Raw genomic sequence first — 24,155 nt, 5'->3', positions numbered from 1 at the left:
GACAGAAGAGATGGCAGTGGTGCCATCAGGATGAAATAAAGGAGGGAAAGATGAAGAAGTGAAGTTATTTGAGATGTTTTTGGCTAGATGCCAGAAGTCACGAGGAGAGTTTGAGTTTGAAAGATTTTGACATTTCCTATTTATGAAAGAGTGTTTGGCAAGTTGAAGGACAGACTTGGCATGATTCCGGGCAGAGATATAAAGTACATGAGATTCAGGAGATGGAAGGCTCAAGTACCTTTTGTGGGCAACCTCTCTATCATGTATAGCACGAGAACAGGCTGAGTTAAACCAAGGTTTAGAAGGTTTAGGTTGAGAAAAGAATGAAGAATGTACGCCTCCATGCCAGATACTAACACCTCTGTTATGCGTTCAGCACAAAGAGATGGGTGGTCTCTGACATGGAAGCAATAATCATTCCAGGGAAAATCAGCATAATACCTCCTCAGGTCCCCCCAACTGGCAGAGGCAAAACGCCAGAGGCACCTTCGCTTTGGGGGATCCTGCGGAGGGATTGGAAAAATAGGACAAGATACAGAAATGAGATTGTGATTGGAGGAGCCCAACGGAGATGAAAGGGATACAGGAAATTACTTGTCGTACTTTTGGTCATATGCTATGCATGGGTTCTGACTGTCAATAGGGATCACTGATCCCCCTGTATCATGATCCTTGGACTCCTACAACTCCATACCTCAGGAAAATCTTGGGAGTAGTGACAAGTGTAGGTGTAGCCAAAGCCTGTATTAACATTGTTATGTCACTGCTCCAACCTGCCTGGAACCCTCACCATGTCAGTGTTGATATTCACTCACTCCATCAGTCCAAGAGGGACCGGCTCCCTCATGTGCTGCAAGACATGTTAATGACCAAATTGTCAAAGTATCCACGTTCAGGCTATCCATGTTTATTGTGATGGGTCAGTCAATGGCAGCAGGTCCGGATATGAGTGTTCATCCGTGACTACATCTCTGCCAATCACTACACTGACACTGAGGTTTCCAGGCGGCTCTCTGCACACGTCTTGCAGTAGGGCAGAACTGTATACTGTTCTGGAGACGCTACATATTGTGGCGCCTCTCCATAAGAATGTTTATTTCTTTGTTGACAGTCAGGCTGCATTGTATGCTCTTCAGTCTACCTCCCCTTTGGACTGTGATCTAGTTAATAAATGTCTTGAGCTCATCCATGCCCTAGGTGCTGGTGCTATGGTCCATTTCACCTGGATACCCTCTCATGTGGGATCCAGACCGCCTTGCTCAGTGTGCCCTTCAAGACGACGCAGTGGACCCTAGCACTGAGTACACTCTGGGCTATATTAAGAGTAACGTGAAGGACTTGAGCTTGAGTTGGGAGTCACCCAGCACTTGCTGTCGGTGTAACCTTTGGATCGGCGTTCTCCCATACACACCTGGAAATGGAAGAGCGGGGCAGGAAGTTTGAAGCATTAAAGCTTTCCCTCCCTCCCCTCCCTCATCATTCATCACATTCACACCTGTTCCCCATCCCCATCCCTGTCCCTGAGGGGTCCCTGCCTTTCAATCATTCTCATACGTTCCCTCCAGGCACTCTCTAAGAAATCTTTCACACCCTCAATCACCCGACCATTTACCTGTCTCTCAACACACAGCCCCAGCAGGTACTCCATCCATTCCCTAGCATTCCTCTCTCTCATCTCACTACATGCTTCTACTCCTATTTCTTCTGTCACTACACCTAACATCCTGTCTCTTGCACACCCATACCCCTCACACTCCAGCATCAAATGTTCTACTGTCTCATCCACACCCGTCTCGCATACCTCACACACCTTGCTTCCTCCATTCTTCCACCTATACACCCTGCTGTTCACCTCCAGGGACTTGGTCCTGGCTCTGAACAGCAGTTCCCCCGCGCTCCCATCATAAAAACTTTCACACCTAGGCCGGTCCTTTCTCCGATACCATTCTAGCGTTGTCTTCTCACTCATCCCCCTCCTCCACTCTGCTTTTCCTTTCTCTTCCACACGCCTATTGATTTCTCTCTTACTCGCATCTACACTTCCATGTCCTATGGCTCTTCTAACAAGCATTCCTATTTCACCCACCCAAATTTCTATATTAAACGACTCCTGTGCCCACTGTCCATACACGTTCCATTCGTACACCTTTTTTGCCCATTTACTCCCATCCATCCTCTGCAGTCTAACCCTATACCTCAACACTGCCTTAGCTAACCTTTCCTAAATGTACTCCATCCCATATCTCCTCTGATCGCCTCCACTGCCACATACCTGTTGGCACCTAACGCTATCCTGCCTGTCATGTTCTGCAGAACCTCTAGCCTATTCAGGTCTTTCCTAGTCCACACTGTTGTTTCTAAACCATACATGATGCTGGGGATAGCTACTCCTTCCATAGTCCTCTAACTACCTCATACTTATTTGCCCTGCACCGTGCTACACTACCTAGCCTCCCCACCCATTGGTTAGTCCGTGCTATTCTTTCCTGCTTGGTCCTTTCACACCCTCTTTCATCCACCCAAATACCCAGATACTTGTACTCCTTTGTTCTTCCTATTTCCTCCCACCCAGCATCCATGTCCTGTTCCTGTCTAATGCATCCCCATTTACTACTAATACTTTACTCTTCTCCCTGCTGAATCTAACGTCAAAATCCCTTCCATACTCACTCACAGCATTCAGCATTTCCTGCAGCTCTGCATGGTGCTCACTAAGGACCACCACATCATCTGCATACAGGAGAATGCTCAGCACATCATTCCCCACTTTCACTCCTAATCCTGTTCGCCTCACTCTCGCTGCCATCTCCTCCACATATAGGCCAAATAGTAAAGGGGAAAGAACACAGCCTTGTCTCACTCCTCTCTCATTACTCACCCATCCAGTCACCAGATCCCCCATACTAAACACCGCTCTTGTATTCTCATACATACTCCTAATGATTCTCACTATCTTCTCACTCACCCCAACTTTTCTAATACCTTGCACAGCATTCTCCTATCTACTCTATCATAAGCCTTCTCTATGTCTAGAAAAGCTAAATACTTCTTCCTACCGTCCTTTCTCGCTCTCCCTATCACTTCATTTACTACATACATGTTATCCTCACCTCTTCTATCCTTCCTAAACCCATTCTGTTCCTCACCCATTACCCTATTTCTTTCTATCACTTCACTCAGTCTTTCATTCAACACACCACAGAATATCTTACACACTGAATCACACACTGCTATTGGTCTATAGTTCCTAATTTCCTTCCTACTTTTACTACCTCCTTTATGAATAAGTGTCACTCTACTTTCATTCCAGGTTGCAGGCACTCTTTCATCCCTCCAGATCCTTCCAAACAACTCATGCAGCCCCTCAATCACTCCTCGACCACCCTCTCTGTAAAATTCATTCAGAATCCCATCGATACCCGGAGCCTTACCTCTCTTTAGTTTCTTCACATACCTCTCAATCTCCTCCATACTGATCTCTTCATTCATTCCTTCCTCTATTTTCCTATCTAGGGTGATGTTTCCTAAGTTCCTAGCTGGTTCATTTACTCCTCCAATAGTTTTCCAGTACTCTTCTATCTCTCCAATCATTTCCTCCCTTTCCCTAATTCTCCTTCCATTCACTACTAACTCCTCTACATGGTCTACTTTATTACCTTCCTCTCCTCTTAAAAATTTATACCATTCCCTACCTCCTTCTTCACCCTTTCTCCTAAGTTCCTCAATAATTTTCCTCTCCTCATTCCCTCTGGCCCTCCTGATTAATGCCTTCACCTCTTGCTGCTTACTCCTATACTCATTCCACACTCTATCATACTCTATTCTCTCTACCTCACTGTTCTGTCTGTACCTTCTAAGGCTCCTACATCTCCTATTCAGTTGCCTTCTTTCCTTCCTCGCCCTGTCTATCTCATTGTTCCACCACCTCTTCCCTTTCCTTTCTCTCCCTTTACCTCTTGGTTCTGTCCTACCAATACTCTCCTCTGCAGCTATGGTTAATTTCCTAACTAGACTCCTATTACACTCATCCACTCCTCTCTCTGTCTGTGGCCCATTCTCATCAGTCTTCCATTCCATCTTCTCTATCGCTTCTCTAAAACTATCCCAGTCTGCCTCTCTAACTTTCCACCTTCCCTTCCCCTGTGTAGTCACTTTTACCTTCTCCTTCACACACTCATACTCCAATACCATAACATTATGGTCACTTGCTACATCAATCTTTCTCTCCTCATCCACCCACATGCCTTTTACTCGTTCCCTCGCTTTGTCGTTAACCACCATGTAGTCAATGACAGATTCACTTTCCTTTCCACACCATGTCACTCTACCCTCTGCCATGGTCACATTCAAAATCTCAAGCTCATTCCTCTCCACAAAATCTAATAACAATTGTCCATTACCATTTACTTCCTCACCCAATACTCCTATATGACCATTCATGTCCCCCATCACAATTACTCTTTCATTCTTATTCTCTTGTACCAGCCTTTCAATAATCCTATATTTTCTTTCATTCTCAGCTCTCGCTTCTGCTCTTTCAACGGTCATGTAGCACACAATTAATGTTATTTTCTCTCTGTCCCTATCTACCTTATACTCTAATCTCACTGCCATAACATCCTCACTCATCTCACACTCCCTTACATCTATCTCCTCTATGTCCACACCTGCATCTAATCTTACCATTACTCCAACCCTCCCCTTCCTCTGCTGCTTACTCCTACCTTTACCTATCATTTTAAAACTCTCTGACTCCAGTTCTACTCTCTCTTTTAGCTGGGTTTCAGTTACATAGACTACCTCTACATTCCATACATTCATTTCCCTGCTGAGGTCTTCCATTTTTCCAACATCCCATCCTCTCACATTCACACATCCTATCCTCAGACACCCTTTCTCTCTCGTCAGTCACTCCCTTTCACACTCCTGCCTCTTTTTCCTCATCTCACACAATCTCTCTGTCATGGTCACCCATTCAAGAAACCTTCTGCACATCCTCCTGTCCCCCTCACTATCCCTGTCATACACTTCTGGTGGCAGGGCACCGTCCAGTTCTAGGAAGCTGACACCATAGTCCCCTTCCCTCTTGCTACATTCTATCTTGAGGTCTTGCACCTCCTGTCTCAGCAGCCTATTGGTTTCCTTCCTCAATTCCTCATATCCTCTGCTCTCCTTCGGCCTACCTAACACCCCAACTACTGCCGCTCGCACCTTCTTCTCCCTCTTTACCTCCCTCACACACTCCATCACCTTCCTGACTATCTGCTCCGGCCCCAGCTGCCTGAGGCCGTTGCCACCTCCCTGAAGCATGAGCATGCCTTCCTGCAGGCCTTTCATATTCTCCTTAGCTGCCTCTACCACCTCCTCTACACCTTTCCCACTCAAGCTCACCAGCTTGCTCTTCTCCCCCATCATGGCCTTGTACATGTGGGCCCTCTTCACCATACTATCCCCTAACTAACTATCCTAACTATCACTAATGGGCGGAAGCGGAAGCTGAACAGCACTTCCCATACACTCTTCAAGTGTGCCTACAGGCGCTATAGGCCTTACCGTAAAAAAAAAAAACACACACACACACACACACTATGGGCCACTTTGTCTTTTACCAGTTCCAGCAGTCGGTGGAGGCGGACGTGTCTTGTTGTGCTCCATCTTCCCTGGTGCGCCCCTTAGCTTCCTCATGGCTCGTGGACGTGGCAGAGGTCATGGTGGTGGTTCTCAGCCACCGCCTTCCACTGTTGTAAACCCACCTACTGGTGCTGTAGGTCAGGGTGGTGCTTCTTGTGACGCGGTTGGTGTTAATAACCAATTATGTGATAGCAGTTCTACCTCATCAACTAAGCCCCAAACCACTGCACTCCCTAGCAGTACCCCAGGTGATGTTATGTGCTGTTCTACCTGTCAGAGTTCACTTGATGATTCTTGTATTGGCTGTGATAGGAATTGTAACAATTGGTTTTGTTCCACCTCCATGTGTCTCGGTATTCCTGAGCCTCTTGTAGCCAATATTAAACAGTATGACAGTGATTCTATCGCTTATACTTGTACTGACTGTCGTTCATTCAGTCACAGTAATGGTGCTGGTGGCCAAGACAACACTGCCTTTAGTCAACTCCTACAAACAGTTAAGAAACTATGTGAAACAGTACAAACACTTTCCTCCCAAGTATCATCCATACAACAACACACTTGTACATCCTACTCCACACAATCAATAAAACAAACAAACAGACAGATAATAAAAGAGATCAGAGAAATGAGGGAGAGAGAAAAAAAGAGTAACATCAATTATTGTTAGAGGCATAGACGCCACCACTGATGATGACTTTGGGGCAGCCTTTGACCCCATAGTTAACCACCTTATTGGCAGATCACTAACCTTATCAAGTGTTGACTGTATAAACAGAGAGAAGAAACTATTCTGTATTAAGATTGACGACAATACAGCACGAAGGACTCTATTACAGAATGCTAAAGACCTCAAAAACTCAAGGTACATAGTATATTGGCTTGTGTATAAAAGCCATATTTTCATATAGAATCTTGGCAACAAGTTTTATTATCATCTAAATACATCATCAAACAGGGAAAATTATGTTGCCAGTTTTTCTGTGTGGTCCCAGACTGATTTTCAGCATCAACAAATAATATCGTAAAAATTCCGCAAAAATAACATATTTTCAAATTATTTACAGTGTGTAACAATTCTAAATGGCCATAATTATCCAGTTTTGGAAAATATGTGATAAAGACTAATAGTGTGTGACTATTTTGTACTTATGGTATAAATGTTCACCAAAAGATTCTGCTTCTAGCAACTTAACAAGTAATTCTTATTGCAAAAGAATAACACAAATGTTAATGATCTGCTGTTTCAAGTTACAGCCACAAATGTCCACGACGTCAGTCCTCTTCAATATCCTGGCCATCTGTGATAGGATTAGTGTTCTGGCATGTGTCATCTCCTGTACAGTTGCACAATTCAGTGCACACAAGATTATTTTGTCTGCAAGAGCATCTGCGCGAACACTTGTTGGCTGAATCGATGTTAGTGGATCCGCAGTTGCATCGAATGAGTTGAAGAACTGCTTCTGGAGCTGGTGCTTCCTTTGATAGCAGTGGCATCAGTTTGTCATGTTGCATTTGCCATCCGAGCATGAGAGGATTTGGTATGACTGGATTTAAGACCAGGTCTTGTGACCAAACACTTGCTTGAATATGTGCGCGTCGGATGTGCTCGAGCCAAGCTCCATGTGTAGGTGGTAACATGTCTACTCCTTGGTCAGATCTCAGCCTTTTGAAGAGGTACCACCTGAGATTCTTTGCCTTGGGGATATGGAGTTGCTTAGGACAGAAGAGTGAGCATAAGAATTCTTCACACCCTTCGACCACACTATCTGATGGTTCGGCTCCTTCTCCAAGCCCATTCAGTGCAGCAAGTACGGTTGAACTGGCATTAAGGAAAGCTTTGAAGCATCCTTTTTTTCCTTTGCCTTGTATATGCCCAGTTGTATCGCATCCAGTCAGCGCATGCCATTTGATCAAAGCTGATGCTTTGTCGGAACCAAGCTTGTCATAGATGGGTTTCAGCTGGATGATGCGACGGCGTTCTCCGGTGCCCATGATCATTGCTGGTCGCGTACCAAGCATTGGCACCCTACGAAGAGCCAAGAGCAGAACATCAGTGTCCTGTGAGTATATGTGGACTTCAAATCCTGTTCCTGCTACTTCTACAGCGTGTAATATCATCAGAGTGTCAGCTTCTTCGTGGGTGCTTACACCTGTAGATACATGACATTCAGAGTTTGTCATAATGCTGCTGCGTGTCACGGTTACTAGGTTCTTGGTAGTACTCTGGTTGATGAGTTGTTGTGCCAGGTACAAAGTGAGTGAATCCTTTGTCTCATTGCTTGCAAGAAATGTACCTTTGTCTTTGATACAAGTTGCATCTTCTACAATGTAGGAAATGATTCCTTGGACTTGCCTCTGCGGCTCTCCGTGTGCCCTCCTTGAGTGAAGATACTATGGTGTAATTATCAAAGATGATCCTCACTTGGCCATAACCTCGAGCTTTTGAGTCAATCAACTTGACATATGATGTGCCTAAATCCTTGCAGTTTTTGACGTTCTTGACAGCCATCAACTCATGCAATACAGCCATGCCATCAACTACAAGACAGAAACCCTCGTTTTCATCGATGGTGCCCTGAGCATTGGTTCCTGGGGTTGTATTGTCATCTGGCTCCAGAAGGTTCTCCAGCAGGTGGATTACCATGCTCTTGTCAGTGGTCGGGTGGATTGCTCCATCTGGTTGCATCAGTAACCTGTTTATGTACACAAACTCGTGGGTGCCAATCACTTCCTCTAAGTTGATGTCATCCCTTGAGGATCGTGCTATCACCAGCATCCTAGCAAACAGTGATGATGTTGCTTTCAGTGTGATCACTTGGGAACCGGCTTTCAGTTTAATTTCCTTGGCAGTTGCTGACCAAGACAGCAGTTTAACCTTTGTCATCTTGGCCACAGGTTTCCATTGCCAATCAGACGATCTTCAATGAAACTTCTGTATGCATTCATGCCAATCTGCTCTGTGGACAGAATGCTTTTTTGATGTTGTCGGAATGATCTCCTTCGACAGAAGCTTGAACATCCGACCTGTCGTTGCATCACTGGCGGGCCCAGTCTCAGTTCCTTTTGATCCACTAAAGATGTTGCATGGCGACAGTACCTTCTTCAGTTGTGTGATTGCCTGTTCCTGGCAACGAACTTTGGCCTGAGAGAGGCAGTGGTGCTGTTGTTGTATTGTAGCACTGTTGGACACTGCTGCCAGTTGTTCACTTTTGGAAGCAATGCGTGCCAACTCAGGACCAGTGAGACAGAACTTCAGCAAAGTCTTTGGGTTTGATGTTATTCCAGAGATTCCTCCTTGACCTTTGGTAGATTTATTTTGATGCTCCATTGCCTGGTCTACTGCAATACGAGTGAACGGGATAGTGTTGCTTGTATTCACTGTGAAGTCACCATTTACAAACTCTTGCCAAATCATTGGATCTGTGGTTTGTATCTCTTGCATTCGAGCTATGTATTCGGGTATGTTCTGCATAATCCAATCTATTGTACGCGAAGAAGTAGACACAGAGCTTTTCTAGTGCTGACAAGTAGAGAAACCAGTTACCCTCACGTGTAGCGCGTTGGAACTGCAGCAGAACCATCACCTGTTTCATGTACATACGCGCCCACTTGTACATTGGATCTTGGTCATGAGCGTCATCATAGTCACGAAGCTGCTTTTCAAGGTTCATGGACTCCAGCTTCATTGCAAATGTTTGGTGTGCCGTACGGACTTCAAAATTGGCCTTGCATGCGTCGGTCAATTCTTGTGCAGCTGAACGTAGTGAATCACACACTGTCGGGTGGTCATCCAAGAATGCACTAAACCATAGGTCTGCTTCCTGCCATGCATCATCAATACCGCTCCCCTCAATCGTCCTGCCTAAGCACCTCAAGGAACACAACACTGTGTGGAACCCGCCAGGGCATAACACCCATTTGTCCTTGTACTGCGGATCCAGGTATGGGAGTTTTAGAGCTCGTTTATACAGGTCCATTTCCATGGTTACCACCAGTTTGTTGTCTGGGCCAGTCACAAGCTCATTCAACCTATACAAGTTCTCCAGAGATGTAACTAAAGTGGACCATTCATGAGCAGGAGCTTTGATGATTGGAAGACCAAAGGCTTGATCAATTACTGCGGGAGCATCTGTAGCTAGTGGCACGTGGGTGAGAGAGTTGTAAGCAGACCAAACAGGCACAAACTGTCTCTTGTTTAACCTGTCAGTTGTTGGTTGATCTTCGCGTTCATCATTGTCTCCTGGGGATACTTCTGAGCCAAGCTCCTGGACGCCAGGTCTATTAAAGAAGCGTGCCACCATCCACTGTATGTCACTGCTTTGTGATCTCATGTAATACTCGTCATACACCCCAATCTTGTAGCTGCTATAGTGTGGGCTGGTCCTGGGCTTTGGACTGCCTTCTATGTCACATGTAGCCAAGTTGAGTATGGTGGGTGGCACATCATGTAGAGACTCAGACGTTGGACTCTCACTGAACTGCACAGGTTTGACCACTGTTTCGCCTTGACCTGATCGCTGATATACTGCCATTGTCGTTCCATGGAAACTTCCTTTTCCGTCTGGGGTGTCCACTTTTTTGTCGACATTGTCCAGTGAAGCCCGTATCCTCTTATTGCGCAGAAGACCTGGTGGTACATATACACCATACTCTTTGATATTCTTGGCAACAGCATGGGCGATGGTGTCACATATTGTTGTGACTCTATCATATGAAATCCCAGCGCCACACATGTTCAGCAGAGACACCGCCTTCTGACTTCGAAAGTTGTGGTACATGTATAACGAGAGTCCTATAGCATAAGGGCTTTCAAACGTATTACGAAATCTGGAGTCAGATGAAAGTGGGATGAGTGCCACTTGTCGGTCTGTCTTGCAAGCCTGTACGATGGATTGAGACAGAACGAGACATGATTTATGCAACAGTTCAGTACATGTCTCTGTTGTTGCAGCTTTTGCCCCTTGCAAGATCCATCGCATTAATGTCATTAGTTCAGCTGGAACACCAGCTTCGCCACATCCAACTAAAGAACCATCAAAGGACCACGGATGTTCTTTTTTGTGGTCTGTAGCACTGCTTGTCTGATGACCTTTGAGCAGCGGTAGATTGCTGTTATGTCTGCTTTCAGGTCTCTCTCCTCCATTGCCTGGTCTATGGCAGACCGACCAGATTCCCTGGAATGTATCACTGCGGGCTTCCTTCCTCTGGCATCAGTGATTGTGAAATTGGTAATATTTTGTTCGATTTTTGCTAAGAGGGCCTGTCGTGAGATTTGCTTGTCGGGAATTCGATGGTCGTACATCATGTCAGAGTACAATGCAGCAACATCGGTCAGTGTTATAATGTCTCCATTATCCAAACGCTCTCGTAGTTCGGCGAAAAATTCTATCTCAGCTGATATGAATGCCACTGTGTCTTCATTCGAATGGTCCTTCTTTGTACTGGGTCTTTGGGGATGTTGCAAATAGCGTTGCCAGTGCATCGTATGGCAGCTTTTGTGGTATCTGATGTCCCTGGAAAGAAAGTCTCCATCTGCAAGGATGTCGGCCATGTTTAGCTTCCACAAGTCTTTGTCACTGGCATCAACAATTTTTTTGATTGATTGTCCAATGTCTGCACTTCTACATATATGAAGCTCCTCTGGTGTGGATCCTGCCCTGGCGTGTTTTTTGGTGTGTTTGATTTCTTGGCAGTAGAAGCATAGTTCTCTGTTAAATGCACTCACGTGAGATCGTGTGAGCTTTCTATTGGTCGAATCAACACCTGCATCTCTGTCAGACGCAAGAGTGGCAGTTGATGACGTGGGTCGGCCCCCACCTTTCCTGTAAGACAACATACCAGGGTCGCTTGTTGTAAGTGCCTTTTCATAGCGCTTCTGGTCTCTCTCAGTGTGTCCCTTGTGTGTGACTTCACTATAGCATGTTCTGTGCCAAACAGCATGGTTGTCGTTCAGGATTTCTGCTGATAAACCGCGCATCCGTTGATTTAATTGAACGAAGTCTTGATTCCCATATTCAGCTCGGAGCTCGATAGTGTCAAGGAAGTTCTGATAACTTTCGCTTTTAGGACATGTCAGTGCTTCCAGCTCTTTTCCTTTGCTTTTAGTGTTCGTTCATTTTTCCCCTTGGCATTTTAGACATCGATTGAAGTCAATTGACGGTCTTTTTGTTGGTGGTTCTCCAGAAGTTACAGAGCTGGACATCTTTGTTTATATTGTTCACAGTGATGGCGCAGAACTTTTATTCACTCCTGTAAAGAAACAAATATTTGAAGATTAATTCAACATTTCCAAACAGGAATAACATTAAATCACAATTTATTCACTATATACCTACCTTTATAGTGCCACAATACCCCAAAAACTACAAAAATGTCATGCAGAAACATATCTAAACCTATATGTATGTAGGCGCTTTTTTCCAATCTTGATCGAACTGCTCGATTTTAGTGACTTTAGTTTCTGTAGTAGAAAGTCATGTGGGACCAAATGAAAAAACTGGCAACATATTTTTCTATGTTCACAATACTACCTGGAACATTTTCAACACAGTTGCCAAGATTCTATATAAAAAAATAACAACATTAAATTTTCCAACACAACCGGATATACTAACAGTCATGTTTACATAAACAGAGACTTGACATACGTGCAACGCAAAGAATTAGCAGAACGTAGAGCCCAAGCAGCCTCAGCCAACACCACCACAGCTGCTAATTTAAACTAGGGTTTCCCAGTCCAGCTTCAAGTCCAGTTCATTTCTGCTATAAGTCACTAATTATTTGTTTATGTAACGTTAACAATCTAACAAACAAACTTAATTACATAACTAACATACTGACTAATCACAATGTAGACATATTTGCTGTTACAGAGACCTGGTTACTTCCTTCAATTACAAATGCCATACTTTCTGTTCAAGGCTACAACATGGTTCGCACAGACGCTACAGGTACAATACATAAACATGGTGTAGCATTCTATGTAAGGAACACTCTTGAGTTTGTCTCCATACCAGTTTTCTGTTCAAATAAACACGTTATTTACCTCATATCCCTTAAATTACACGTCATAGTTGTCTACAGACCACCTTCTTATTCACACTTAAAAAATGACCTCCTGGTTAACTTTCTTATGGAGTATTGTTTGAACAAAGATGTGGTTATCTTGGGGGATTTCAATCTACCAGCCATTGATTGGACTTTGAAAGAAGCAATGTACAAGGACTATAACATTTCTACTCAACATTTTATGAATTGTTTCATATCTCTTGGCCTTAAGTAATGGGTTAATTTCTCAACTTTTTACCCATCGGGTAACACACTAGATTTAGTATTTACATCTGAGCTTGATACAGTGGGAACTATTACCTCACTCTGCCCTATGCCTGGATGTGGTCATGTTACTATATTACTTGACTATTTCTTTTCTACTAACTCTGACTCTGCTCCAGTTCCCACTAAGAGAGCATGGAATAAAGCAAAATATAATAAAATCAACACTTACCTTTCCAATGTTGACTGGGATTTTGAACTTGCTTATCTTTCATCTGATCTAATGTATGAAAAGTTTCTTGACATTGTCACACCTCTTATAGATTTCTATGTACCACTAAAGCCTTCCAAACCCACTTTTAAAACCTTCAAGCCTCCCCACCAGTTAAAAAGAGAGTGAAACAGATTATGGTCATCAGACAAATTACAAAGAGCTACACATGGTCGTCGTTCCCCTCAAGCTCAAATTGCTTTAAATAATTTAAATCATGTTAATTCTCAATTCAGAAACTTCCACATTATTTCCCAAAAAGACATGAAGAGGCTCTTGTAAAAAACTTGTGTCATAACCCTAAAGCTCTGCACCAGTATGTGCGCAAGAAAAAAGTTTGTGCCCCGACAGTAAGTCCTTTAAAGTTAACAGATGGATCATTAACTACTGACTGTTATCAGATGGCTGAGTTATTTGCTGACAGTTTTGCCTCTGTTTTGAGAACAAAACTTGTATCCTGCTCCTCACCAACATAGCGACTCCCAAATAGCACATATTGACATACAACAGGAAGACATTCGTCAGAAACTCTCTCTACTAGACCCTAACTCCAGTATGGGCCCAGATGGTATTCACCCTCAACTGTTAAAGTCTTGCCCAAATCTAACTTTTCCACTCTTTCTTATTTTTAAGAAGTCAATGTCAACAGGCATACTTCCTAGGAAGTGGAAAGTATCTCAAATTACTCCTATTTTCAAAAAAGCCTCCCGCCATCAGCCGTTAAACTATAGACCAATAAGCCTAACATCAGTGTGTTGCAAGACTCTTGAACGCATAGTGGTTGACGGTCTTACAGAATATCTCAATAGTAATGGCATTTTATCTACAGACCAGTTTGGCTTCAGGAGTGGGAGATCAACTGAGGACCAACTACTGCTTACTTACAACTCTATCACATCATGGCTAGACAATGGATATACAGTAGACTTAATTCTGTTTGATTTTTCTAAAGCATTTGATGTTGTCAACCACACTATTCTCCTACAAAAACTTTCCTGTCTTGGCATCTCTGGTGGCCTCCTACAGTGGATCAAAGACTTCCTCACTCAGCGAACAATGTCTGTTTCAGTCACAGGCGTCCCAAGCAGTCACAAGTTAATCCCCAGTGGAGTACCGCAGGGTTCAGTTCTCGGTCCTTTACTTTTTATTATCTATGTAAACCACTTACCGTCTTACATAAAGAGTGATTGCAAAATATTTGCTGACAATCTAAAGATTTATCTGCCCATTCGTAACTTACCGCACACCCACACAGTTGTTGACATATCTAACTGCTAACGTGATATCAACTCTATATATAGAATATCAAACTCCTGGGGGCTTTCTTTAAATATAGATAAGAGTGTCACACTGAGATTCAACAGAGGCACTTTTCCTGAGCAAGACATAGGCCCATATAACACCTACTCACTCAATAGTACAGATATACAAAAGGTTAATGCCCACAAGGATCTTGGTGTATTGGTTGACACTTCTTTACTCTTCCACATGCACATAAAAACTACAGTTAACAAGGCTGCAGGTCTGGCAGCAAATTTACTAAAAGCAACTATTTGTAGATCACAGAATTTTATGCTAAATTGTTTATTACACATGTAAGACCACTACTAGAATACTGTTCATGCCTATGGAACACATGTTATCTTGGAGACCTAAAGATGCTAGAAAGTGTTCAGAGGTCGTGGACTCGACACATAGACAGAATGACGGGATTGTCCTACAAAGAGCGTTTGTTAGCTCTTGACCTCTACTCTGTACGTGGACGCCTTACTCGTGCTGACATAATAAAGTACTGGAAGATCTTCCACTCTGAGTGTTCTATCTCTCCAGAAGATTTATTAATCACAACACCACATGCACATACTCGTGGACACCGTTTTAAATTAGCTCACCAGTACAGTTCAGTGGATCTTAGATCTCGATTTTTCTCATTCCGGTGTGTCTGTTTATGGAATTCTTTGCCTGACCATGTTGTTGCTCTGAACTCGCTGCCATCCTTCAAATCAGCCCTTCACAGTCATTTAGGCGACATTCTGTACGACTTTGTGGAGTAATATGCATACACACATGTGCTGCTGTTTGCTGCATAATAATATATCCTGCATTTCTGAAGTTTCAATGGGTACACATTCCAGTCCACTCACAGTTTATTACAATCATCCAGTAATCTACATTTAAAGTTGACTGGCGTACCCATTTTCCTAGCTACCTTTTTCCTACTCTTCATTGTATTTTTCTGGTCTGGGAGCTAAGGTGGCTAACCAGGTGAGTAACCAGGAGTAACCCTGGGGTACCCTTCGGGGAGGGGCCGCCACAGCAGCCCTCTCCTTGGCAGCAGGATGGGCCTCAGCACCCCTTACCTCTGCCACTACTGCCACCTCTGGGTCTTGCCCAGCAGGAGGGGTAGGTGAAGCCCCTAACTCTGATGGAGTCTGCTGTGGCCGCTGCCCCAGGCTTGGCTGGGGCAGGCAGCATACCCTTAGCTACACTAGCATATTTCCTGGCCTTCCCAGCACCCTCTGTCCCCGCCTTGATGACCTCGGCCTCCCTTTCCTGACTCTTCCTCAGGTTCCTAACCTCTTCCCTCAAGGACCTATTTTCCCTCTCCACCGCACCTAGACATAGACACAGACGACACGTATGTAGCTGCGGTGGCGAGTGGACGTGTTGTGTGTGCGCTCCATTTTTGGCTGTTGTTTTTATAGTTAGCGAGTGGTGTTTGTGCTTGGTGTCTGTGTGTGGTGCTTTTGAGTGTTAGTGAAGTGAAAGTGTGTACTGCAAGTATTAGATTAGAGTGAAATAGTGGTTAGAATCAGTGTTTGAGTTAAAAGTATTTTGGTAGAGCGAGGAGACTAGGCTTGTAACCGTCAAGTTGACCTTGAAAAAGGATTAGTTGACCTCACTTAAGCCCCCCACCACCGCAGTTCCCCCACCCCGCCATCACCAAGTATTTTTATTTGTTTGTGAGTTAACAGATTGTAAATTGGTATGGCGGTAGCTACTGAGGTATATCAGAGTGTGATTGAGTGCGTGAAAGAGAGTGTTGAAGTGGGATTGGGTGAGTTTGTTGTGTGTGAGATGTGTGGGCATGACAGGAAGGTCGTTGACTTTTCTGAGTGTATGGTGTGTAGGCTCAAGAGCGAGAATTTAGTTCTTTCTCTTGAGCACCGAGAATTGCGAGAGGAAATGAGAAAGCTAAGTGAGGGGAAAAGTGCAAACGAAGTTCTCATCTTTGAGTTGAAGGAGGAGGTTAAGAGGCTTGGGGAGGCAGTGGAAAAAATTAGGCAGGAGATCAGTGTTAGGCCGAAGGTTGGACCTCCTGAGGGCGACAGGGTGGCTTGGCCCTCTGTCGGGAAGAGCAGAGTGGGGAAGAGGGAGCAGGCGAGCCAGACTGGGAAAGATAGTAGTCAGGATGGACAGAGATGGCAGGTTGCGAGGGGAAGGAAAGCGGAGGCAGTTAGGGAGGATAGGACTAAACCTGTTGAGTGTGAAAATAGGTTCGGTTTGTTGGAGGGGGAGGGGGAGAGTGAGAGTGGAGTGAATGAAGTGGTTGTGGTGAGTGAAAGGAAAGAGAAGGGGGTAGAGGAGAGGAGGAGGAGGGTTGTGCTTAGCACACCTCAGGTGTATGTGGTGGGTGACTCTCAGGTTAGGTACTTAGATAGCACTTTCTGTGGGAAAGACAGGGATAGGAGGACGAACATGTGTATGCCTGGTGCAGGTGTGAAGGCAGTGAGTGAGGAGGTGCAGAAGAGGGTTGGGGGGATGGAGAGGGAGGGTGTAGTAGTTTTGCACGAAGGTGGGAACGATGTCAGAGCAGGTGGATCGGAGGAGTTAGTGGCAAGATTTCGGGAAATGTTAGGCAAGATAAGGGAGAGTGGTAGGAGGTGTGTAGTGTCAGGAATCTTGCCTCGTGTGTATGTTAGCAGGGAATGGTTGTCTAGGGCCATTGGTGTGAATGGTCGGGTAAAAGGAATGTATTTACCTAGTTGTATTTACCTAGTTGTAGTTTTACAGGGCCTGAGCTTTATGCTCGTGTGGTCCCGTCTCCATATCTACACTTATCCAATTTTTCTTTAAAACTATGTACACTCTTTGCTGATACCACTTCCTCACTCAAACTGTTCCAAGTCTCAACACATCTTTGTGGGAAACTAAATTTTTTAACATCTCTCAGACATCGTCCCTTCCTTAGTTTCTTACTATGCGATCTTGTGCTTCTAAAGTCATATTCTTCTCTCAGGATCAGTTTCTCATTATCCACTTCATCCATTCCGTTAATCAATTTATAAACTTGTATCAGATCCCTCTCTCTTCTCTGCTCCAAGGTTGGTAGATCCATTGCCTTTAGTCTCTCCTCATATGCCATCCTTTAAATTCTGGAACCATTCTTGTAGCCATTTTTGTAGTCTCTCTAATTTTCTTATGTGTTTCTTTTTATGGGAGTCCACACAACTCCTGCATATTCCAATCTAGGTCTTATTTTAGTACTTATCAATTTCTTCATCATTTCCTTGTCCATATAGTGAAATGCTACTCCAATATTCCTTAGCAAATTATACGTCTCTCTGAAAATTCTATCAATATGGCTTACCGGTTGATTATTTTCTTTCATTGTCACTCCCAAGTCCTTTTCCTTTTTTACTTTTTCTAGTTCTACTCCATCTCCCATCTTATAGATTCCCACTGGTCGTCTTTCACTTTTTCCCATTTCCATGACATGGCTTTTGTCCACATTGAATTCCATCTCCCATTTTTTGCTCCATTTCCAGATCTTGTTTAAGTCTTCCTGTAGTATTTCACAATCCTCTTTTTGTTTAATGACTCTGCACAGTTTCGCATCGTCCGCACTCCCTCTGGCATGTCATTTATATATACGAGAAAAAGTATTGGTGCCAATACTGACCCCTGTGGCACTCCGCTGTCTACTGTTCTCCACTTGGACTTCATATCTTTAACTATCGTCCTTATTTCTCTCCCCCTTCAGTAATTCTTCATCCATCTCAATGTGCTTCCTTTTAAGCCACCCTTCTCCTCTAACTTCCATAGTAATCTTTCATGTGGCACTTTATCAAAAGCCTTTTTTAGATCTAAATAAATACAGTCAACCCATCCCTCTCTCTCTTGTACTTTATCAACTATTCTAGAGTAGAAACTCAATAAATTTGTCACACATGACCGACCTTTTCTAAAACCAAATTGGCTATTTGATAATATTTTGTTGTCTTCAAGAAACTCGATCCATTGCTTCTTTATTACTTTTTCACACATCTTGCATATTACACTAGTTAGTGATTCCGGTCTGTAATTTAAAGGTTCTTCCTTCCTTCCACTCTTATATATGGGAACCACCTCAGCTCTTTTCCACTCCACTGGCACTGTTCCATTTTCTATTGAGCATTTTATGATGTATATTGGACTTGCTAGTTCTTCCCTACATTCTTTCAGTATTCTGCCTGAGACTTCATCCGGTCCCATTGCCTTTTCCTCATCCAATTCCGTCATCAACTTTTTTATTTCAAGCTTGGTTACTTTAATCTCTTTCATATAGACAGTCTCTCTATTACCCTGTGGTCTTTCAAATTTGGATTCCTTAGTAAAGACCTCATGAAATTTACTATTTAACAGTTCTGCCATACTTTTTGGGTCTTCCACCATTCTGTTTTCTCCTTTTAACCTTTCTATTGTTTCTTTTTGTCTTATTTTTCCATTTATGAATCTGTATAACAATTTTGGTTGTTCCTTACATTTTTCGACAATATTCTTTTCATAGTTCTTTTCTTCTTCCTTTCTCACCTTAGCATATTCATTTCTTGCTGTTTTGAATTTTTCCTTATTTTCTGGATTTCTGTTTCTTCTCCACCTTTTCCATACTCCATCTCGTTTCTCCTTTGCCCTAGCACATCTTGCATTAAACCAATCTTTCTTTCCTTCTTCTTTAGGTCTATATTTCGGAACATATTCCCTGACCCCAGTTTTGTATATTTCCAAAAATAAGTTATATTTCTCTTGAACCGTTAATGAGTTTTCCATCTCCTCCCAGTTTACGTTTTTAAAATAGTTCTTGAGATTCTCAATATCAGCCTTTCTGTAATTTAATCAGTCTCCTTTGTATGATTCATCTCTATCTTCCTTTCATTCTTCTATATCCATCTTTAATATTACATGGTCACTTTTTCCCAATGGGCACTTGTATCTTATATCATCGTTAATTGCTATATCCCTTGTAAAAACTAGGTCTAATCTTGCCGGCTCATCGTTTCCTCTGAATCTTGTGTTTTCCTTTACTCTTTGGACCATCAAATTATCTATCATTAGGTTCAGGAATCTATCTCCCCAGACATCTTCCCCCATACCACTTTCATAATTTTCCCAGTCTACCTCCTTACAGTTGAAATCTACCAATATCACTTTTCTCCTTTCCTTAATGATTCTTGTAAGACTCCTTAGTGTGTCATCTATCATGTCTATATTCTTGGTTAGTCCATGAGTTTGTTTTTGGTGGCACATATGTTCCAATGATTGTTAACTCCTTTTTGTTAATATGCATCTTAACATACAGTATTTCTGTCAGCTTTGTGGATGTATGGGATAGGTTCTATGGGCGAAGGGATTTGTATGCTAGGGATGGTGTGCATCTGAGTAGGAAGGGTGTGGATGTGCTGAGTGGATGTCTGGAGGGGGGAGTTGGGATGGAGTGTAGGGGTGAGGTAGCAAATGCATTCCAGAAGAAAGATGTTAGACATAAATTAGATAGGATAAATAAAACAAAGATAGTGAAAAGATTAGGAAAGATTTCCAGGTGCAAATAGGAGAGAATAAGATTATGATTCCAAATAAGGAGACAGCATCTAGGAAGGTAGCAGGACTTAAATGTTTTTATGTAAATGCCAGGAGTCTTAGGAACAAGAAGGACGAGTTATCTAGTTATATAGTTGAGGAGGACTTAGATGTTGTATGTGTCACAGAGGCATGGGTAAATGAGGAAAAGTTTAGGGAAAATATGAAAGAATATGAAGTAGATGGATACATTATGTATTTACACCAGAGGAATGGTAGGATAGGTGGAGGAGTAGTTATTTATGTAAAAAAATCCTTCATTTCCAGTCAGGTTAATGGTATTAAGGTAGATAACAGAGTAGAGTCCTTATGGCTGAATGTTAGAGTAAACAAAAGTAAGGTTATTAGAGTAGGAGCTTTTTATAGACCACCTAACCAGTCAGCAGATGTAGACAACCTTATGGTAGATGAGATAAATAGGGGGTGTACTAGTCAGACAAGTATCTTAGGGGATTTTAATCTTAAGTCAGTAAACTGGGAGAGGATGGTAGGAGATGCTAGTGAAAATAAGTTTATGGAAAGTTTTCAGGATAACTATTTAGTGCAGATGGTAGATAAACCTACTAGGGGGAGGAAGGTTTTAGACATAGTACTAACAAATATTGAGCATTGTTTAAAGGAAGTTGAGGTAGGAGAGACTTTAGCAAACAGTGACCATCATATAATTAGATTTATCATTAATTCCAGTAGGGATAATATAGTGAATAAGACTAGAGTCCCAAACTATCAGAAAGGCAATTATGGTAGGTTACGTCAGTTATTAGAAGAGGTAAACTGGGAAGATAGTTTTAGAAATAAAACTGCACAGGAGATGTGGGATATTTTTAAGGTTGTAGTAAAGAGTATAGTGATGCAGTGTATCCCTTACAATGATATAAGGCAGAGATACAGGAAGCCATTATGGTGGACTCACGAGATAGGTAGACAGATCAGAGAGAAGAAGAGGGCATATAGAGAGTTGCAGAAAAGTGGGGAAGATGTAGATTTGATTAGGTACAGACAGGTCAGGGATGATTTGAGTAAGGTTATAAAAAAAGTAAAAGGCAGGCAGAGATAAAACTAGCTAGAGCTGGGAGTAAAGATCCCAAAAAATTATATAGTTATTACAAGGTCAGGGATAAAAGAAATAAGGATAGGATTGGACCACTCAGAAAATATGGTGTAGTAGTGGATCAAAATGAAGACATAGTAGAATTATTGAATGAATAATTTTCTAAAGTATTTACTAGGGAAAGAATAGGAAATCCTGTTACAAACAGTGCGACGAGTAGTTTAAGAGCTTTAGAAAATATTGATATAAAACCGGGAATTATTAGGAAATTTATTCTTGAACTAGACGATAGGAAAGCTAGTGGTCCTGATGAGCTACATGCCAGAGTACTTAGGGAGGGTGTAGACAGTATTTCTGAAGCACTTAAGTTAATCTTTGAAAGATCACTTAGGTTTACTGAGATACCTCAGGACTGGAAGTTAGCTAATGTTACTCCAATATTTAAAAAAGATAGGAAGGAGGATGCAAATAATTATAGACCGATCAGTTTAACTAGTATAGTATGTAAGATACTAGAGAAAATCATTAAGGGTAGTATTTGGGAGCATTTAAATGAGAATAGCTTAATTAGAGATACCCAACATGGCTTTAGATCAGGGAGGTCCTGTCTTACAAATTTGCTCGATAACTTAGAATATATTACCAAGGAGTTAGATGATGGAAATAGCATAGATGTTATATATCTAGATTTTAGCAAGGCGTTTGATAAGGTACCGCATAGGAGGCTAGTGTACAAATTGAGACTACATGGGATAGGGAGTAGGTTAGTTGATTGGATTAGTGAATGGCTTTCTGATAGGAAACAGAGAGTAGTATTAAATGGGGCAATGTCTGAGTGGAAGGAAGTGGTTAGTGGGGTACCCCAAGGATCAGTGCTAGGACCTCTTCTTTTCTTGGTGTACATTAACGATTTAGATATAGGAATTAGTAGCAAAGTATCAAAGTTTGCAGATGATACTAAGATAGCATGTGCAGTACAGGGTGAAAAGGACAATTACAGAATACAACGAGACCTGGACACCCTGATAGCATGGGCAGACAGGTGGCAGATGGAGTTTAATTCTAAAAAGTGTCAGGTTATGCATTTAGGTAAAGACAACACAAACTTTAGCTATGAGATGGAGGGATGTTGGCTAGAGGCAGTAGAGGAGGGAAAGGATTTAGGAGTAGTGATAGACAGGACTATGAAATTTTCAAAGCAATGTTTAGAAGCAAGAAATAGGGCAAATAGGATCCTGGGTTTTATAAATAGAAATGTTAGTTATAAAAGTAAGTAGCTTATATAATTCCTATGTTAGGCCCCATTTAGAGTATTGCATACAGGCCTGGTCACTCCATTATAGGCAGGATATCAACATGTTAGAAGCAGTTTAGAGAAGAGCAACTAGGATGATACCAGCATTAAAGCGCCTGGAGTATAGAGATAGATTAAAGGAATTAAACATGTTTTCATTTGAGAGGAGATGTATAAGAGGGGATATGATAGAGTTATTTAAAATGTTCTCAGATACAAACTACATAGATGTGAGATCTTTCTTTACCTTAGAGGAGGGAAGTAGGACTAGAAATCATGGCAAGAAGATTAGAAAGCAAGGCTGCTGGTTAGATATAAAAAAATATTTCTTTGGTCATAGGGTGGTAGACTTCTGGAATGCATTGCCAGAGAGGGTTGTAAATAGCACTAGTTTGACAATGTTTAAAAACAGATTAGATAATCACTTAAATTTATTAGATTTATAATTATGTATAACGCTGCATGATAGTTTTTATAAGAAATTTACTATAGTTAAACAAGACATGATCCCCATGTATGGGGATCACAGATTGTAGAGGAATTCACTGCAGGACTTAGCCCTGTTAATGGGCCAAATATTTATAATTAGTATATAATGTATTGTGTACTTGTAAGTGTATCTTTAAGTACTGATGACGAGGTCGCAGTGCGACTAATACAGGATAATCTAGATGGGCCCTGGTGGCCCTTTGTTATCCTATGATTTATGTTGTTATGTTATGACAGTACATAAAACAAGACCATAAGACGCCAATAAAAATGACACTGTAAAATACTAGTATACAAAGCATTATTACATCACATAAACAAAATAAAGAGCGAACCGTTACAAGAAGAGCAGTGTCCCCGCTGGTGCCGAGCGAAGAAGCTCGAGGAGCCGAGGAGCGCGGCGCCGAGATTTCTTTCTCGAGAGCCCAACCATTGCCATTGATGAGGCCAAGCAGGGAAGCGCCGCGCAGCATGTTCAAGAAACGCAAAAACCTTAATATCCGAGCACGGCGGTTGAGTGAGGAGGAGGCGGTGGTGGAGGGCGAGACCACGAGCATCCTGAGCACAGATGACAGCAACTCTAACTTGCCCCCAGTCGGAAAGAAGGAGAAAAAGAAGGCCAAAGAGAAGGCCGAGCCCAAGAAACAGTCCGTGCTCAGCTTCGAGGACGAGCTGGAAGGTGAGGCCCAGACTAGGTGTGCTGTGTGTATCAATGTTTACCTGTTTGCTGATGTGTTGAGATAGACTACTCTGGTCTAGTCCTTGAGTGTGTGGGTTACATGGTGAGGGGTAGGCTGCTCCACGCATGTATGGCAGGAGGGAAAGGAGGTGTGGGCTACCTGTCGTGTTTCTTGAAAGAGACGCGTCGGTTCAGGTTCAGGCGGCAGGGACAACAAAAGAGGGATGGTGTGGCTAATGAGTAGAATCTTGGTCATTACCTGGGTTGACATGCTTCTCACATGTTTACGTAAGTTACCTGATAGGCTTTCTAACTCACGTTACGCCAAAGGAGGAGAGAAAAAAGCCAGTATAATATAATATTGAAATAGCAGACTTTTCGTCTGTTAGGTTTGTATTAATTTCACAGGTGATTCCTTTATCTTGTAGATCACCATTTGCTTGAATGTGTCATATTTTGTTAAGGAATTAAGATAGTGTCTGGAAGTTTAGCTAAGGTTATTTCCAATATTCCTGGAGCTATACTTTACTGATGTGGCAGTCCATATTGCTTTCTTGGATAAATCTGCATTTCAACCAGTATACCCTATCTTATATTTCTTTTTCCCTGTCTAACAAGCTTGGGGACC

At 42.6% G+C, this 24,155-nt stretch overlaps 2 protein-coding genes across 7 annotated transcripts in view; one reads left to right on the top strand and one right to left on the bottom strand.

Annotated features, from left to right (window-relative positions):
* Positions 1-1,338: 1,338 nt before the first annotated feature.
* Positions 1,339-24,090, bottom strand: LOC123512438. Of its 5 annotated transcripts, none has more exons than XR_006677095.1 (3): positions 23,184-23,271; positions 5,610-6,118; positions 1,339-1,411 (listed from the first exon to the last, which is right to left on the bottom strand). XR_006677095.1 is itself a non-coding variant. In XM_045268854.1 (2 exons), exon 2 carries the CDS (start codon positions 10,620-10,622, stop codon positions 9,021-9,023), a length of 1,602 nt encoding a protein of 533 aa, XP_045124789.1. In that variant the 5' UTR covers positions 10,623-11,883; positions 23,569-24,090; the 3' UTR covers positions 6,532-9,020. The 5 variants fall into 5 exon arrangements, 3 of the variants coding, with proteins under 3 accessions (XP_045124789.1, XP_045124788.1, XP_045124790.1); XR_006677096.1 differs by having other exon boundaries at positions 5,610-5,762; positions 23,184-23,234; XM_045268854.1 differs by lacking the exons at positions 1,339-1,411; positions 5,610-6,118; positions 23,184-23,271 and adding exons at positions 6,532-11,883; positions 23,569-24,090.
* The window catches only part of LOC123512437 (PAX3- and PAX7-binding protein 1-like), an 80,941-nt gene continuing 80,075 nt past the window's right edge, over positions 23,290-24,155 (top strand). For both annotated transcript variants that reach the window (XM_045268852.1, XM_045268851.1), the window contains exon 1: positions 23,290-23,527. In XM_045268852.1, coding sequence (XP_045124787.1) covers positions 23,290-23,527 — 238 coding nt within the window. The remainder of the gene's footprint in view (positions 23,528-24,155) is intronic.

Source organism: Portunus trituberculatus, chromosome 33, assembly GCF_017591435.1.
Source record: "Portunus trituberculatus isolate SZX2019 chromosome 33, ASM1759143v1, whole genome shotgun sequence".
NCBI classification, from domain to species: domain Eukaryota; kingdom Metazoa; phylum Arthropoda; class Malacostraca; order Decapoda; family Portunidae; genus Portunus; species Portunus trituberculatus.
Note: the sequence above shows the minus strand (reverse complement) of the source record. Positions and strands in the feature narration are given on the sequence as shown.